The sequence below is a fragment of the Pocillopora verrucosa genome, chromosome 12 (assembly GCF_036669915.1).
Source record: "Pocillopora verrucosa isolate sample1 chromosome 12, ASM3666991v2, whole genome shotgun sequence".
NCBI classification, from domain to species: Eukaryota; Metazoa; Cnidaria; class Anthozoa; order Scleractinia; family Pocilloporidae; genus Pocillopora; species Pocillopora verrucosa.
The window spans coordinates 5,544,099-5,562,921 of NC_089323.1; the positions used below are offsets into that span (position 1 = coordinate 5,544,099).

General features: G+C 36.6%; 1 protein-coding gene across 1 annotated transcript in view; it reads right to left on the reverse strand.

Annotated features, from left to right (window-relative positions):
* LOC131791619 (titin-like) overlaps positions 1–18,823 on the reverse strand; it is a 79,287-nt gene that overhangs the window by 34,007 nt on the left and 26,457 nt on the right. Inside the window, exons 17-31 of the mRNA XM_066159679.1 lie at positions 18,127–18,429; positions 16,938–17,216; positions 15,580–15,888; positions 14,903–15,181; positions 14,389–14,676; positions 13,531–13,839; positions 12,531–12,812; positions 11,648–11,923; positions 10,493–10,780; positions 7,229–7,519; positions 6,031–6,336; positions 4,202–4,522; positions 3,200–3,267; positions 2,392–2,620; positions 191–511 (exon numbers count right to left, since the gene is read on the reverse strand). Coding sequence (XP_066015776.1) covers positions 191–511; positions 2,392–2,620; positions 3,200–3,267; positions 4,202–4,522; positions 6,031–6,336; positions 7,229–7,519; positions 10,493–10,780; positions 11,648–11,923; positions 12,531–12,812; positions 13,531–13,839; positions 14,389–14,676; positions 14,903–15,181; positions 15,580–15,888; positions 16,938–17,216; positions 18,127–18,429 — 4,149 coding nt within the window. The remainder of the gene's footprint in view (positions 1–190; positions 512–2,391; positions 2,621–3,199; positions 3,268–4,201; positions 4,523–6,030; positions 6,337–7,228; positions 7,520–10,492; positions 10,781–11,647; positions 11,924–12,530; positions 12,813–13,530; positions 13,840–14,388; positions 14,677–14,902; positions 15,182–15,579; positions 15,889–16,937; positions 17,217–18,126; positions 18,430–18,823) is intronic.

Below are 18,823 nucleotides of genomic sequence, written 5' to 3' on the forward strand. Positions count from 1 at the left end.
ATTTCAAAAAAATCACCACACAAAAACTGCTGTCTATACTGTATGTCATAATGTAACAAAAGCAAATTGTTGCAAATTGTTAAACATTTTTTAAAGAAAATAAAGAAAGCCGTCAATATAATGTGTAAACAGGCAGCAACAGTGTATTTCAAAGTAACATTAACGGCAGAGATGTCAAACACAAACTTACTGTCTTCCAGTGTTTGCTTAACCTGGGCAACACTTAATGGACCATCACCGACTGCAGTAAATGCTAACACTCTGATGCTGTAGTTTGTAAACTCGTTCAGTCTCTCTAGCGTCAGAGTTTGTTCCCCGGTCTGATCCTGATTCTCCATAGTGATATTGAGGAACTCTGTAACGTCGTTTCCGTTTGGTAATGCTCGATAAATTACTTTGTATCCCTTGATGATTCCATTTCGATCCTTGGACTTGACAGGAGCCCATGTTACTTTAATACTTGTAGATGTCACATCACCTAATGTGACTTGTTCTGGTGGGCCACTTGGCTCTATGGACGAAGGAATATTGTCAGAAAGTCACGTTCTTTTTTTGACTTTCTCGAAAAAAGATATACAGTGTATCAGCAACCTCAGCAAATAAACAGTCGTCAGCCTCTTCATATTATAGATTGTACAGTGTCAATATGGTGGGTACATTTTATATTACAGTTCAAATATTGTAACTGCAACCAACCGAAGTAAAAATATACCGTTTTTGATATATTTTTAACTTCAAAATACCACCTGTTAGAGTTCTGCTCACTACAAGGGCCTGACAAGTGATGAGCCGATTTTCTAACAAATGCTGATGCAATCACGCTCTTGAGCCCCGATGCCTTTTTGGTTTGCTACATGGACGCAGAATTCTGTTAGAGAGGGTTTGTTTAAGTTTGTGCGGAAGCCGAAAAGGGGCAATCCAAAAATATTATGCAAATTCGATAAAAATATTAAGACTCGAATCGACAAATCGCTTTTGAAAAGTTTGTCAAATCGAGAAAACAATTTCAAATCCTGATTTAATTCATAGATCCACATATAACTTTCATGAAAATCGAAAATATTTTACAATCCAAGAATCTTTCCAAGAATCTTTCCAAAATCCAGAAAATTTTCGCAAATCGAGAAAAACATTTTGTCACGTGACACTTGCGCCAGTAGTCGGGACTTTGTCACGATACAGCACATTGTGTCACTTGGTTGCACTAGGTCGACTTGGAGTCACTACGCGAACGGGCTAAACTATACCATGTGTGTTGCGATGTTCTGCCAGAAATGTGGAAAAGAATTTGTGAGCAATGAGCTATTCTGCCCTCAATGTGGAACATTAAAGAAGCCCGAACATACACAAAAGCCAAAGGGTCACAATTGTTTAGTGCCTTCTATCACAACCTTTCACCCGGCAGTTAAAAATTTAAAACAAATAAATATTGATGGTTCATTGGAGTCTGATACCCAATCAGCCATTGCTGAAAACAATTTCTGCAAAACCTTCGATCATCCCTTACAAAAGGGAAAACCCCTTAAAGACATGCTTGTGAGAGCAAAAATATAATTTGAAGGCGATGATGCGACGCGACCACAAAAGCCACACGGGGAGGGCGCGTCGTTCTGTCTTCATCTTCATTCTCGCGGCCGGGCGCAAGTGCCATGTGAAAAAGCGATTTGTTCAAAAAAGATATCGATTCTTCATATTTTTTCGGATCTGCAAAATATTTTTGAATTGTCTCCTTTTAGCTTTGTAAGTTTGCGATAAAACTTGTGTCTGATCGATCATTTTCATTTTGATTGTGTCATCCAACCAGAAAGGAAAACTTGTATCTTACCACAAATGGCAGTTACGTCGCAATCTGACAGGCAAATTTGCTGCTGTCGATAAGAGACACCGCTGCTCGCGTCAACGCGTCACGCAATGGTCACACACTGAAAAATCGTTTTATTTGTTGTCGGTATTGTAGGGCGATACTTATGCTGCCAAAATGAAAAGGAACGCAATCGTTGCGAAAGTGAAACTTTATCGGAATATAATTGACAAGTTAGCCTTAAATGAAACTTCTGCGTCAGAAACCTTATAATTGTAACACCCCTTCCAAACAATACATGTAATGGTAATTGAGCTGAGTGGAGTGCAATTTGGCCTGAAATCATACGCCCCTTCGCCTCCTTTCTCTCAGTTTTGAGAATGGCGTGTTCAGCCATAAAAGAAAAGTATCAATAAAAGAAACACAAGGCTACGAGCAGTCCATTGACAATAATTCACGCTAGGTTGTACAGCAAATGAAGATTGTCTGAGATTGTACCAAAAATAATAATAATAATAATAAAAAAATCAAACAAAATAAATAATGAAATAAATAAAAGTTATAAAAAATATATGTATAGTAACACTTACCATCCTGGTTGGTAGTCTTTTCCATCAAAGCGCTTAACTTACTGACACCTTTGCTGTTAAACGCCTGCATGGCAAACTCGTATGTAGTGTGTTTATTTAGTGGTTCCACCAAAAGGGATGTCGCTCCGGGTTCATCAATAGTTTTATTTTCCCAAGGTGGAGTGCTTTTAGCCCGGTGCAAAACGTAATAGCCTAAGATGGCACCTCTAGCTTTGTCTTTACTCAGCATCTGGGTTGTAAAGTTAACAAAACTTTAAATCGATGACCACAACTTCTCAGTACGTGCAATGGTTAAGATAGTGCATTATAACAATAAAAACCTTTAGATTAAAGGCTTAGTTTTTTTTAATTTCTATCTTCCTATTTTTTTATTAAAAGTTACATTAATTTTACAAACACATTCCGAGTCCCGTGAGTTTTTGTGTCAGTTCACGCGATTTCAAAGACCTTAGCCATATATACACTGTAGGCGCGTGGTCTTATGATATGTATTTTCAGTAATTTAAAGAGTTCCCGATGTTTGATTGCTGTACCCGCATACAGACTATAATGCAGCACAGAATATGCAAATGTAAATGTACTTTACATGCAGCTTAACGATGCAATCAAAGAGGAAGTACCGAATTCAACATATTACATTTAACATTTAATGCAAAATTTTGTAGTATTTAATGTTTGTCTTGACAAAAAAGTTATGTGAACAAGTAACTCAGGTTTGAAACTCTTCCCTTCTTGATGAAAAACGACTCATAAGTATTCTAGGCATAGAAAAATTCATTTGAGGTTACATGCAATATCTGGTAATTACCTGCCAGGAAACATTCACAGCAGTTGAGTTTAGAACAGTCACAACAAAAGTTGGAGCCTCGCTTGGCACTGCAATAAGGAATTAAATATTTTGTTTTCCATGAATATATGTCGACGTGTAGCAAAAAAACATTACAGCACTAAAAGAAATGTTTTACAGGCGCTCAATTAACTCTTACGGATCTTCTTTTGATCTTCTTCAAGAGAGTCACAGATAGCCTGAATTGGAATGGAATTAGTGATTTAAAACAACACAAGCAATATTTGTTATATCAAAACAGACATAACATTTATGTAATATTTATATTCATTGCATCCGTTTTCAAATCACCAGTGATCCTTGCAATTCAATTGGCTTGATTAGTACAATTTATTCACTAATAGCACCTTTTTATGCTCTAAATCGCATACTTTTTTCCTCAGCTAATGAAACGGCCTTACTAAAACACAACAACCAATCAGATTTCAAGGCTCGTTTAAAGAAACCAATCAAATTGCGGTAAAATGAAAGACAACTTCTGCAACTTTTTACAAACCAGCCAATGCTGGACCAATGGACAGATTAACTAATCCTATATTTGAGCGACTGAATTTGCGATTTCGAAATAGATGTACAGTAATAAAATAGTGACTAAATTTCACGTTGTAAAAATTTGGTTTGAAGTCATACTTGTGATTCCAAATCAAACTCGCGCTGCGCGCTTGTTCGATTTTGAAATCACGCATATGATTTTAGACTAACGAAACTGCGCGACAATTGGTACAATAACCATTATAAATCAGGTCACTTCAGAAGAGAATCAGTAAATATCAGATGATTAACAGAAACAAATACAGGGTACAACAACAAAAAAATATATAACTTGTAAAGTAACTTCTACAAATTTTCCAATACTACAGTGTAAGGTCCAATCCCCTGCCACGTTCTTGTGGTAAATATGTGGCTTTTATTCATAGCTCTTTTTGTACAAATTAAAAAAAAAGGAGAGAGTAAGCAGCATACCTTCTTCGTCTGTGGTAACATTCAGAATAGGGCTGTTGTTACTTCTGCCAATTTTGTTTGTCGCGAACACCCTAATATTGTACGTTGTCCAAGGAAAAAGACCTAAAAGAGAGGCAGTTGTGGGGGAACTCGAAACCACACAGGCACTGCTCGAAAGTGATCCTTGACAATCAGTATCATTAAAGTACTGATTATCTTCACTGATCTCCACTGTGTAGTTCTTAATGGCACTATTTCCATAAAAACCAGCTTTCCAAGAGATATTCACCACCCGAGAGCCTTCAAAATCAACCGTCAACGTATGTGGTGGGTCTGGTACCACTGTGGAATTAAATAACACTTCAGTATTCATCTCACCACTCAGATAGATGAAGAGTTTTAAAAATGTTCTACATTGGACAAGTTCTACGTTAATGATACTAGAAAAATGAGCTCATCTCCTCTAATTATTTGGATAAAACCACGTTGTATGATTATCTTTCCCATAGAACTGCAGAAATGGATACCCAATCATACTCTCAGATGGAAAGAGGTGCTGGTCTTGGTCAATGACCAACAGTAAGCCATGAGTGGAAGCTGACCATTTTCATCTTAAATCCAATAAAACAACAGCCCTCCATACTGTAGTCTCCTTCTCAGTCCCTGTTTGGTCTTGTTAGGCAATGTACTCTCTCTCCCACCAACATGTTGTGTGACAAGACCAAACAATGACTTTGAAGTAGACTGTCCAAGCAGTGGCAGTCTTAATTGCCACAGACAGTTGAAAATGAACAAAAAACAAAAAAAATCAATAAACTGGCAGCAAATGTGGCTTAGTTGAGGACCTGAGTTGGGCCAACACAAAGAAAGCCATAATGTGTACATTACTTGGTGTAACTATGGTTAAAAGATATAAAAAAGAGACTTGTATACAGATATAGTTCATGTATAGCTGCAGTTATTAATATTTGTTGTTTCTTTCCAAGTCAGCTTAATTTAACTCTTACAAAATTAGATCATAGATCACATTATAGTTACTGATGTGACACTGTGTGTGAGATGTGCTGTTGCTTGTCCACATTTTTTTGGTTTTTCTCTGTTTACTGGCAGAATTTACCTTCTTTTTTTTCTTAAGGGGGGGGGGGGGGGGTAAAAAGAAGGGGAAAAGAACCCTTTCAGAAGTTTAGGCTGTCCTTTATCCCTCTAACCAGTAAGAGTGATTGTAATCTAATTCCTCCAAATAATTTTATTATCCCTTAATCACACAATAAGGTAACAAGAATAAGGGAAAGATTAGCAGCTTTCATTCATTAGGGAAATTCTCCTTGTCAGTGCCAATAGAAAATGTATAGAGAACAGTATGGAGAATGTGCATACTGATGTTAGGGGGAAAGGGTTAAAGACAGTTGAGCTTGGAGCTGAATTTCCTCCTTGAGGAGTTTTAAAAATAAAAAAAAATAAAAAAGAAAATGGAACCAGTTTCAAAATAAGTCAACAAAGTTAATAAAAAAATGAAGAAGCCATTCACCGTTTAACTTCCAGAAGTGATTAACATGTTACTTCTCCCTATAATAACCATATGTTATCCAGCAAGCAGGTGATAAGAATACTCAAACTTATTGGGGAAAAGTTGTTATCTTGATCTAACACCAAATTCTCCCAGTTACTTTACAAGGAAATATGTAGCAGCTAGAGGGAAGAATTAACAATCAGATCATGGAAGTTAACTGGACTCTAAACAACCATCCTAAAGAGAGGAGAATCTGCATAAAATACTGTACACAGTGATGAGATCAAATAATAGTACAAAATATCATAATTTATAATATACATCATCGAGAAAAACATACCTTGTATAAGAACTGAAGTTATATTTGAGGAATTGCCGACAGCATTTGTGACAAAGCAGGTGTAATTTCCCTCATCATTCCTTGTACTTGATGAAATTAAAAGGTGTGATTGACTTTCAGTGAATTCTGTAATATTCACCAATCCATTACCAATTCCACTATCATTCCTAGCTATCACACTTCCATCTTTAACCCATTGTACCTCCGACACTGGTGGCGAAGCATCATACTGGCACATCAGGTAGATCTGTTTGTTTATTTCAACATACTTTTTTTCACTGCCACTGATTTTGACATCTGCTCTAACTGTAATCATAAGGATTGTTCAAGTTAGTCACCACAAAATGTGAACACTATTTGAAATATTTCTTTGAATTATGTCATATATTATTGAACAATTTATTGTGTAGTATCCTTATGTATTTCTAATTATTGCTTGTAAATGTATATTGATGAGCCCACAAGGAAAAACACCAAATCAAACCACGCTTTAGGTTATCTACCTATATCATCCAAATGTTTTATCTAAAATGCATCTCATATAATGCAACAAAAGCAAAACAAATTGAGAAGTGGTTTGTGACCAGTCTTGCACTTTGCTTACTTCAGATTGGCTCATGAGACATCAATTTGTCACACAAAATTTCAAAACATTTCAAAGTGAAATTTTAGTTTAGGTCCTTGTTCTCAAATCCTTGTGTTAACACATGACATGCCCAAAACAAAAGGTTATGTGGTTAAGGTGAGAGAATGGCAATAAAACCTCTGTTGAGTACATGTGCACTTAAAACCTGCAATAACTCTTTAACTCCCAACATCTGTTTCTTAATTCTCCCTTCTGGCTACAACACAGTTCTTTGTAAATTACATGTGGTTGCAAGAATTTGGTTTTAGATCAAGATAAAAACTTCTGCCAATAAGTATTAGTTTTCTCTTATAAACTTATTTGTTGAATAACATATTCATACTGAAGGGAGAAGTTACATGTTAATCACTTAGCAGAAACTGTGAACAATATCAAGCAGACACTACAAGTTCCTTTGGGTGTCTTCTGAGCAGACACTTATATGTATAAGGGTGTCAGGTACCTGATGTGCTAACTTACCAAAGATTTCACCTAACCAATAGTTTACTAGTAAGCATGCTTTGACATAAAGATCTCATATATTTGCAATTCAGTCTGAAAAATAATACTCACAGTTGACTGTCAGTTTTCCTGGAGCTGAAGTGGTGGTATTCACACTGTTATTTGCCACACATCTATATTGGCCTTCATCTCCTCGCACAATATTGGTAATTGTCAAACTTGAAGTGTTTCCCTTAAAGTCAGAAACAATAATCCTTTGATTTTCTGATATATCAATTCCATCTTTAGTCCATTTCACATCTGGTGTAGGATTTCCATAAACTGTGCAGTCCAGAGTTAAGTTAACATTTTGCTCTTCTATTACTGTCACATTCTGTGGGCTGCTGATAAATTCAGGTGGAACTAGAAAAAAGAGAAGATGTCTGAGTATAATAAGGAAATTTTGATATATATAGTAAGTGTAGCATTCAATAAGGCCATGAAAATACTTATAACTAAATACTGATTTAAATTTATTTCAGCTTCATCCAGAGAAATGGCTTAGTTTCATCTAGGATTCCTTCATATGGTGATCTCTTGTAAAGGTCATCCTTTGTTGATTTGAGCCTACCTCCATGGAAACTTTTCTTTCCAGTCTTCACTTATTTTAATAACCTCTCCTAATTTTTTGGCGATATATGGCCTTCAGCTCTTTCTTTGAAGGAATAAAGTGACCTTGCAGTTATATAATTCATGATAGGTTGGACGACAACCAATAAACACCTTGTTTTTATAGACTGACCAGTCTTATTTGTACAAGTGTAATGATCCTAAGTTACAAGTGCATTAAATTGTGTTTCATCACTAGTGGCAAGAGAGTAGAGGGTGGTAAAGGGTTTATATCTGACATGTTAGCATACCCAAAATTAATACCTATTGCATGAATTCCAAAGCAATTTGATTTGAAGTGATGTATTGCACTAAACACTGTTTAAAGTATAGATAACACTTGAAAAATTCTAAAATTTGTACATGCAACAGGATCCAGGCCCTCCCCTTTCTCCCCCCCTCCCCTCCTGTACCTCCATTTGTTCCCCTCATAGTATTAGGCTTTAACCCTTTACCCCCTAACATCAGTATACATATTCTCCACACTATTCACTGTACGTTTCCCAAGGTGCTGACAAAGAGAATTTGTTTGATAATCAAGAGCTGCTTCTATTGTTGATCATTTCCTCTTTATTCTCATGACCTTAATGTTTGATTCAAGGGTAATATTGTAAGGAGAAATTAGATGCTGGTCAATCTTAGGGGTTAAAGGGTTAACAAAGCCTTTTGCAGTGTTCTCCAGAGATTGTTATAGTATCAAGACAGAAAAATCTCAAACTGACAAAAGTTAAAATCTATTTCAGATCAAGACAAGTATTTCACAACTCTGTTGGACTGTTGATTAGCTGTTGTGATTAAGAATCAAAAAGCTTGCACAAGGACCACCATTTTTGATCTCAATGGAAATATCCTCACCTACCAGTGTATAGCTGATATGAGCACAGGCACAGGCACATAAATATTAATAACAAATTAATTGGCAAAAGAGAGTTATGAAAATCATGTACTTAATTTTCTCTCAACAAGCACTACTACATTGAAAAGACAATTTTAGAACACAAAAATAAAAACTTGGTGCTGATCTTTTTTGAACATATTACAAAGTGATTTCTCACAACATCACAGACATTGAGGATTGATAATTAACTCACTAACTCAGTGTATGAACAGTTGCCAAGTTTACAATCTTTAAAAGTGATCCATTCCAAAGAGAATTGAGCATGTACTACTTCGAACTAAACTACTATTTTGGCATCAAGAGGCTAAAGAATTGTTGTGGAGAGGTGAAAAAACTAACAATTTCTGATTTTTATCGACTTCTGGCCATGTTTTGAAAGCCATTACCGACCAACTGCATGATAATGAATATTGCGTAAATGACGGTGACAGACACTCAGGCTGTCAGACAACTGGGTGATCGTTCCTCATTCTATCAGTTAAAGGGTATACAGTGCTGCTATTAAATCTAGCGCTTTGAGAGGAAAGACAGAACAACTAAATATAATAACTTCCTCAACTTGACAGTGGAACTGTGAACAAGAAACAGTTCCAATTTGCGTTGCGTGTTCCAAGGTCGTTTATAAACAAACCAGCCGCTAAATATAGTTGTTTCAGAACACCAACGCTCGATGGCAACTTATATTTTCAAAATAAAGTCACCAGTCACGTCCCATCGAGGAAAATTATCCACGTAACATATGCGTAACCCAAATCAAGAGGAAGTGCAAATAGTTTAAAAATATTCGAAATACTTTCGAGTCATAATTGGTGTTTAACTGGCACCTGTGTGTAAAATAAGCTTGTATGTACTAAAGTTTGCGAAATTTTTTGGTATCTCCGTTATGCAAACGAAGTTTACGTTTGGTGAGTAAAGCAATGAATTCGATTAAACTTTGTTGAAGCGGATTTATGTCGAAGCCATAATTACACAAGAAAAACGAAACATTCGAATTAAATTGCAATATCGAAATATTATGCCGAAGAAAATCGACCAAAACTTTGCATTTCAACAAATTTAACTTAAAAAGCTTCTCCTCTCACACATAAGAGAACTAATTCCCATCATTACGTTAGTATTTAACGTGAAAATTCAATGCGCGGCCGGAGCAAACACCTCGTACACAGATTAGGTTAAGTCAACGTAAATGATTTCCGCTTCCAAATCTTACAAACATTTCTGTCTTCAAAAGAAGAAAAATCACTTTTACCTCCTTGGACTGATGAATAAGACACTAACAGCAGAATGACGAAGAACCAATGATAGAGACGTTCTCTGAACGTAAAAATTCCGGCTTGAAATTCGTCCATAGTTAAGAAGCACAGTACGATCGAAGCCGCTGTTTAGAATATTTGATCGTACCCTACCCCCCTAAGAAGATCAACTGAAAATTTTGCTGCGGTTGATTAGGTCACGACCTTGAAATAACTAATAATAAACTTGTCTGCTCTATATTACCATACAAGTCAAAAATTGTCTTTCCACTTTTAAAAAAGACCGCTTTCGACTTCCGCAAGTCGCAATATTCGGGGATTTTTTTCTTATTAAAGGAGGAAGAAGAAAGAATCAGCCAAAAAATGGCTAAGCTCTGTTAATTATTTCTAAGGTTACAAAAGCAATATCATCACAAAGAAAATTCGAGAACGTGCGTGACGTAAAAAATAGCAACTCCTTTGTGTTTTCACTAATGTGAAGAGGTTGAAATACCAAAACAATTACGTTTTAAAAACAACTAATCCAAACCAACTGTAGTTATTTTTAATGATAAAGGGATTTTGTAAGTTACTTACATTGTACATTTAGATCTCCAGGAGATGATGTTATGTTGCCAACACTATTAATAATCACACATCTGTATTGTCCCGAATCCGATCGATGAACATCTCTGATTGTCAAACTGTTATTGTTGTTCAGTGACGACGCTGTTAGTTGTAGATTTGTTGTTGTGTTCAGTTTTTCCTCGTTCTTCGTCCAAGTGACTCTTGGTGAAGGATTTCCATCTACCGTGCAACTAAACACAACATCTTCTCCCTCAACTATGGTGACATCCTTCGGATTTTCCACGATTTCAGGTGCAACTTGGAATTTAAAAACATAAGTGTTACGCTCTGTTAACTCAAATCAGTGAATATCACAAGCTACCGGCTTATTCCTTTGCATATCTCAAAGTCCTCGTCATTTTTTCCATTTTTTTAGTTTTTTCAAAACATGACTTTTTACCAGTGAAAGACTATAGGGATATTTCAATTCTTAGTACTATTTTTTTCATACTTATCTTGTGTATATTTCATCATCTAACTAACGATAAATGAGAAAACGTGATTTGTTATTTCTGCTAGGACCTAGGAATGCTTTGTCATTAGTGATAATGGGCGATGTTTAACGAAAAGTTCTAACATCTATGCCGTCCTTGTCGACATTCAGATGAAGCTGACAAGATTGATGGCACTACAATCGACCAAGAAATTGCCGGAAATTACCCAAATGCGGGACCAAACGAGAAAAAAAAATTACGCAACAGGGAATTGAAACAACAAGCCAGATATTTGTTTACGACTACTGGGCGCGTACATTCAACTTTCGGTCCTGGACAACTAATTTCCATTTTCAAAGTTTGCAAAATTTTTGTGAAAATTCGAAACACAAAGATAAACATTTTGTTTTTTTGCATAAGTTGCGACACCAATGGTATCATAAATTTTCTTAGTGTTCAGTGCTCATAAGTAATCGTTTGTGGTATAAAAAAATGTCTGATTTATACTTGACATTAACTCAGTTTAAGACTAAATGGTGATTCCTAAGGTTGTTGCTTTCAACTCCGCGGAACCCATCGCTGCTTCCCCCTTCACATTCACTTGTGCCAAATACCTTTTAAATCCTATTAACTGTACAGAATTTCTCCTTCCAAATTAGGTAAAACAGAAAAGAATTACTGGAGCACTTACACTGTACGTCGACTTTTGCAGGATTTGAGAGATCATTTCCAAGGCCGTTCCTGGCAACACATCTGTAATTTCCGCTTTCCGATCTGTTAATACTCGCTATAAACAGTGTCTCGTTGTCTCCTGAAAAAGGGATCCCTTGGTTGTTATTTATAGGAGATCCATCTTTGGTCCATGATAGTGTTGGTGGTGGATTTCCGGTCGCGTTACAAAATAAGGTCATGGTGAGTCCTTCTTCTACTGTAACGTTCTTAGGATGCGTAATAATTTCAGGCCGGTCTATAAAAAAAAAAAAAAAATTACTACTAAAATGAATAGATAAATAAACCAGAAGCATAACCTTAAGCAGTTCTACAATCGATCAAGTAATTTTTTCATTCCCTTTTTTTTGTGACAAATAAATCCCTAAACGTTCCTTTAAGCAAGAGAATTCCAAAGAATTTCTAGAAAAGCCCACTCTCTTCTTCTGCCAGTTCGTTCATCCATTCCTAAGAGAGTTATATCTTATTTAAGAGACCTATCTTATTTAATGGGTAAACTAGAAACAGCTTGTCGTTCACTCAAACAGAATCAGGCCCTATCTGGCCTCTAGAGGCAACGTATCTGATTTGTAAAAGGTAATGCAGGTAATTGTCTTTCCATCTCTAGGATTACGAGAGACTGTTTGGACCCCTATTTTAGAATGTTGTAACACAACCCTGAAATTTCTATTACACCCAATTCTGTTTATTTATTTAATTTTTTTCGTTCAACTACATTTCTCTTGACCCAAAGTTGGTCTATACCTTATCGATAACGCTAAAAAAAGTTAGGTCTTTGAGATTGGGTATAGCTCGACTATAATACGATTTCATGACCTAGAAAAGCAAACTTATTCCGTACTTACAAAGCACGTTTATCACAGAGGGGTGAGAAGTGTCATTTCCGACCCTGTTTTTCACTAAACATCGGTAATCTCCACTGTCTCCTCTTTTCACATTTGTTATTGTCAATTCTTGAGAGTCGTTGGACAAACTGATCCTGGAGTTCTCGTTTGCTGTTATGACAGATCCATCAAACGTCCAGGATATGTGCAGTATAGGGCTTCCTGTAGCGTTGCAATACAACTTGACGGTGTCTCCTTCTTCAGGGGCAGCACTTTTTGGCTGAGTAAGGATGGAAGGCTTTACTGTATTGGGGAAAACAGAAAGAAACTAAGTCTGAAGCACTCCACTATGTTTTCAATGTTGTAAACAGTCTACATTTCCGCTACATTAATCATTGAAGAAATTTCTCATAGACTTCATAGGAAGTCACGAGGTGCTTTAAGATTATGCAACCCTGGAAAAATTAAAAGAAATAGTAACATTTCTGCTCTGATCAAACCTAAAGTAAAATATTTTACTTTTCTGAGGTGTACATTATGTATATTCACCCATGCCCCGGTGTCGGGACAAATTACAATTTGTCACACAGAATAGAAGAAAAAAAACATCCTTCATCTTAAAAATGTTTAAAAGTTTATGGGCAACGGAAACGGTTACAGGCAATGATTATTGGTAATTCCAGTAGGTTGTAACCGTCTCTGAGAGTAGCTTATCATCTATCTCATTAAAAATTGGGATGTCCCAGCACACATCAAGAAGTCCCCGTTACCAATAAAGTAACTCGGAATTCCTGCGCACACCTGCGTACACAGCTGCCTATCTCTTTAATATGCACTTTATAGACAGCCCTAAAGCCTCGTGCGAAATCTTGCTCTCGGTATCCGGTGATCTCACATTTCTTTTAATTAGACCTTAAAAACTGTGTTCATTTCTTCGACGTCTGTGTGGAGAAATCCCAGCTTATGGCTGTCCTACCCTAAAACACGGGTTAATGAGAATTTGTCAACAGCTCTTACACACCTTCGACAATGATAGATGTCGAGTCTGATGAACTGTTAACCATATTTGTGACATTGCAAGTGTAATTCCCACTATCAGCCACGATAGCTGTGCTGATCGACAACTGTATGAGGCTCTCATTGAAGTGCAGAATATTCAATCGGGAGTTGTTGATCACTTTCGTGGAGTTTGTTGAAATCACCTCTCCATCTTTTATCCATTGCACCTCAGTCACAGGCGGTAGGGCCTTGTGCCGACATGTTACCTTGATATCGTCGCCCTTAGCCACAATCTTCTCCTTATCACCATCAACTGTAACTTCTGGATCAACTAAAATGTGATTTAATGATTGTAATTGTATCATCATCATGGGCTTTTATTTATTTATTTTTTATCTTATGTGTATAGATGATATAACTTTCCGAGCATAATTGGTATCATATGAAAATCATACACTAGAAGTTATGAGTCTGCAAATTCTAATAAGAGGTTTTCTGGATAATGTCGAATTTGTGAAAATAATATACATGTGGACTGAAAGGTTTATGAAGGAACAAGAACAAGAAATGGAGCAGCAAAGAGAGAAAATATGTCAATTACAGAGTAAAATTTCAGTGGATAATATTGGTGTATTGGCGCCAGCGGCCAACATCTACATTCATCCATCGAAGTACAAAATAACTTTTTAAATTAATTAACCGAGTAGTTAAAGACAAATCCAGAGCAAATTCGCAAACCACAAAGATTTTTAGGGTTTGTAAAAATTAATAACCTGAATTACTTATGGACAACACTTAGAAAAAAAAAACCAACCAACAAACCAAATAAAAGAATATTCCACACTCGCACGTTTCACAGAAAAACTACTGTTAGACTTACAATGTACTGTTAGGGTTGCTGAAGATGAATTCACAGTATCCAAACTGTTATTAGCAACACATTTGTATTGTCCTGCATCCGATTGTTGAACATTTGATATGATCAATCGGTGGTTTCCATCATTGGAAGAGACTCTAAGTCGCTCATGTTTAGCCACATTCAATTCCACTCCATTTTTTTCCCAAGCAACATCGGGTTTAGGGTACCCTGCTACTACGCAATTGAACTCGGCAGTTTGTCCTTCCACTTCCGTGGTATCCCTTGGAGATTGGGAGATTTCAGGGGCAACTATCAATATAAATAATAAAAAATAAATTATGTTTCCTACAAAATCAGACATAATTTACTAAATGTAGTGCGATATGGTGGTTAGAGCGCTGTATCACATAAGAAAGCAAATGAAACCGACTTTCCTAAACCATTCTTTACCAACGATGAATTTTAAGTATACAACTATTTATATTTTGATCGATCCATATTTTTTAGTCGTGTCGTAAACCATAGTTGAACTCACATCGGACAGTCACTATGGCAGCATTGGAGGTAGCATTTCCAACCTTGTTGCTCGCCACACATCGGTATGCTCCGTTGTCTTTCCTGCTCACATTCCTTATTGTCAAATGCTCTTTGTCTGTTGACAAACGGATCCGTACGTCTTCATTTGGATTTATAGAAGATCCATTTTTCGTCCATGATATTGTCAAAGAGCTTCCAGTAGCGTTGCAAAAGAAAGTCAAGTTCTCTCCTTCTTTGACCGGATCAGCTTGTGGGTGCGTCTCGATAGCAGGCGTCACTGTAGAAATGCAAGAAAGTATTTTAAACTTATGAAGTTTGTCTATCATTCGTTTTTTTCCGTATCCAAACAGTTTAAATAGGTGTTCTTGAGCTGGTTCCTAAGCACATAACTAAGAACTAGTTGGGGTCTGAAATATAGGAATGTCAAGATCGAGCTCCTCGTCTCGGTCCTTAACGACCAGGAGGCAAACAAACGAACAAACTAAAAAACAACAACAACAAAACAAAACAAATACTAAAGCAAAAACAAAGTCCAACAAAAACAAACAAACAAACGAATAAATAAACAATACAAATCTCTTGGGTAGCTGATTTTTTTATCCTAAATGAGATAACTAACGCCGAGTGATTGCTTTGGGAAATTGTATTTTTGTGTTTATTCATAACGGAGCATACCTTGAACAATAATCAATGTCCCATTCGAGGAACTACCAACAACATTAGTGACATTACAAGTATAATTTCCAGCATCTTCTAAGGAAACTGTGGTGATCAACAACTGAGCTTGGCTTTCATTATGATGTGAAATAGTCGCTCTTGACCCATTTGAGGGAACGCTGAGGGTTGATGCAATCACATTCCCATTATTTAGCCACTGCACTTCAGACGCGGGAGGCAAGGCGTGAAACCTGCATGTGAGCTGTAAATCTGTGCTGTTGGCTACATAATGTATTTGATCTCCGTCAATTGTCACCTCTGGTGCAACTGAAATTTAATACAATTTTATAAAATCATTTTTCTTTAATTTTTACAGTTAGAGTTAAATACGGAATAACGGTAATTTAGCTACGTCCTTTATAAACAGATGAACTGAGAAGGAGGAAAGGAGGATATCAGAGCTGGAAGGTGAATTTGACGATACTGTAAAAATATGTTTCCTTTAATGCTCAACACATATCTTTACAGAATCGCCATCCAAAACTCAGATGTAAACTTATTTTGGTCCGTTTTAAAATCCTTAGGAATGTACCACCAAAGGTTGACTGGCTTTACAAAAACCTGTATCTATGGTATTTGAGGACAACAACGCTAAAGACAACAGTTTGTCCTTCTATTTTCGTGGTATCAATTGGAGGTTCGGAGATTTCAGGCCCAACTGATATATTAAAAAACATAAAAAAATGAATAAACACACATTAGAATTCCAATTCGAAGCAATATCAAACGTATTTCACAAAATATTGCACCACTTCCTGCTTCAAATGAAGGACTGTGTCCTTTAATAACCATGCAGCTGTGATTTGAATAAAAGCTAAGCGACCAAAACAAATCAACCTTTTTATTTTAACACTCAAAATATCAACGCTTATATAAACACGTCTGCAATCATCAACAACAGTGATTGAATTTTTCTCAACAAACAAAACAACAAATAGGTTACAATTCTGCTTTTCAAGGATTACTTCCTTCCGATAAAGTAACACCCTTTGCCATTTACTAAGCTTAAGCCGGCGGTTGCAAAAAAATTGGGCGTAAAGAAGACTCGAATCCATAACCCTGAAATGCATGTACAGCACCACAACTTCTGGGAAACTAGGCATCATGCAAAATGAGAGTAAATGATCCTCATGAAAATCAGCTGTTTGTTCGATTTGGAAGAACTCTGCTGTGCAACAATAGAGTGATAGTTAAGAAAGATTTTCAAAACAGGTTAACTACCCTTGAAGGTTAAATATATACACGCTTCTCAGGCCAAACATATCTTTTCAGTAAATTGACATTTCGCAACAGCTCGTAACCACACTTGTACTCACATTGGACATTTACTATGGCAGCATTGGAGGTAGCACTTCCAACCTCGTTGCTTGCCACACACTGGTAGGCTCCGTTGTCTTTCCTGCTCACATTAACTATTGTCAGCTGTACGTTGTCTCTTGACAAAAGGATTCTCGAATCTTCACTGGGATTTATACCAGATCCATTTTTTTTCCATGATATCCTCAAAGAGCTCCCAGAAGCGTTGCAAAATAGAGTCAAGTTTTCTCTCTCTTTGACCGGACTGGCTTTTGGGTCCTGCTCTATAGATGGTATCACTGCAAAATCAAAAGAGGTCATACGTAAACGTAAAATCTTCTTGTTAGCTCTAAAGCAGATTACTATGTTACAAATTTTCTCTTGCAGGTCTCCACTTAGGCCAGTTACTGCGTTTTATGACTTAATTCCCATCCCTCCTCTGACTGAACGAACGTTGGCGTCTAAACATGCACAACTGTTTTTGTTTTTTCTCCCAAGGATGTTGAGTGAGCTTTTTTTTCTTATTTACATGAGAATAAAATTTTTCGGCCAAACATGTTACTTGCAACACATGTGAGAAGTAGAGGGTCTCAATGGATCAATTGTTAACGGCCGATAGCATTAGCCTTTAGACGTAAAAATTATCGAATTTTAATTGTTAGTCGGAAAAAGATTAGGCTTTGAAAAATTTCTGGTGATCACTGTGGATAGAAAATGAAGTTTAGCCGTAAATTGACCAAAATTTTAACCATTAGCCGTAAAAGCCAACACCCTATTGAGACTCTGGAAGGACCGTAAGGTCTCAGAGGAACACGCACAGAATGGTCTTTCAGTGTGTCAATTCACGAGTCAAATTTTGGCCACAAGCTTTTAAAAGATTTGAGCCTGGTATAAAACAGTTCCTCGACTTCACATCGAACTTCTGCTTTTGGTCACTTTCGGCCAAATTTTAAAATTAAATTTTTTTTTGAACGCGTAAATCAAGGCAAATTTTGTTTGACTGATCAAACAAATTTGATGCTCATTTTGACGAGAGAATTTTTTTGTGGCAAAAATAAACTCGTGTAATTGTGTTTACATAGAACTGCTGGGCTGGCTTTTCCTTCCACAGGATAAGATTTTAAACGAACAAAAAATTTAACCAGGAACACTGAGAGAAATAATGCCGCAGATATGTTGTACAGGAAGTAATGAACATCGTATACATACCTTGAATAACAATCGACGTCGAATCTGTTGTATCAGTTACATTATTTGTAACATTGCAGGTGTAATTTCCAGAATCCTGTAAGGAAGCTGAGGTGATTGAAAGCTGTGATAGACTTTCATTATAAAAGATGTTAGTAACTCTTGATCCATTGTTAGTCACAGTGGCATTTATGGTAATCACATCTTTTATCCACTGCACCTCAGACACAGGCGGTGAAGCGTTATACCGACAGATCAACGTGAAGCTCTCGCCTTTAGCTATAAACTGCTCTTGGTTACCATCAATTGCAACTTCGGGCTCATCTGAAATTCAAATCAAACTCTTAGGTCAAAGTGATGTTTTTCAAAGCTGTTGTTCTTTTGAGTGAACAAACGCTTGCGATGGAGACTACGGTGGTATGAAATCAAAGATTCAAAATGTCACTTCATTATTCAATTCACAGGGCGAGCAGGAATCAAACGGTTGGGAAAGAAACAACAGAGGCCTCTGAAGTCTTTGAGTTTTGATCCGAAAATTAAATTAAATCTCTTGACTCGACCACAGACTCGCCAGCTCAAAATAAACGAGTTCCCTGTTTTCCTCCCATAAATGATGGTGTAGTAAAAATCTTTCATATTCGAATTAAAATGAATGACTCGCTTTGTTATTTAACCCTTTAACTCCTAGAAGTGACAAGCATGTAACCTCTCTCCATAA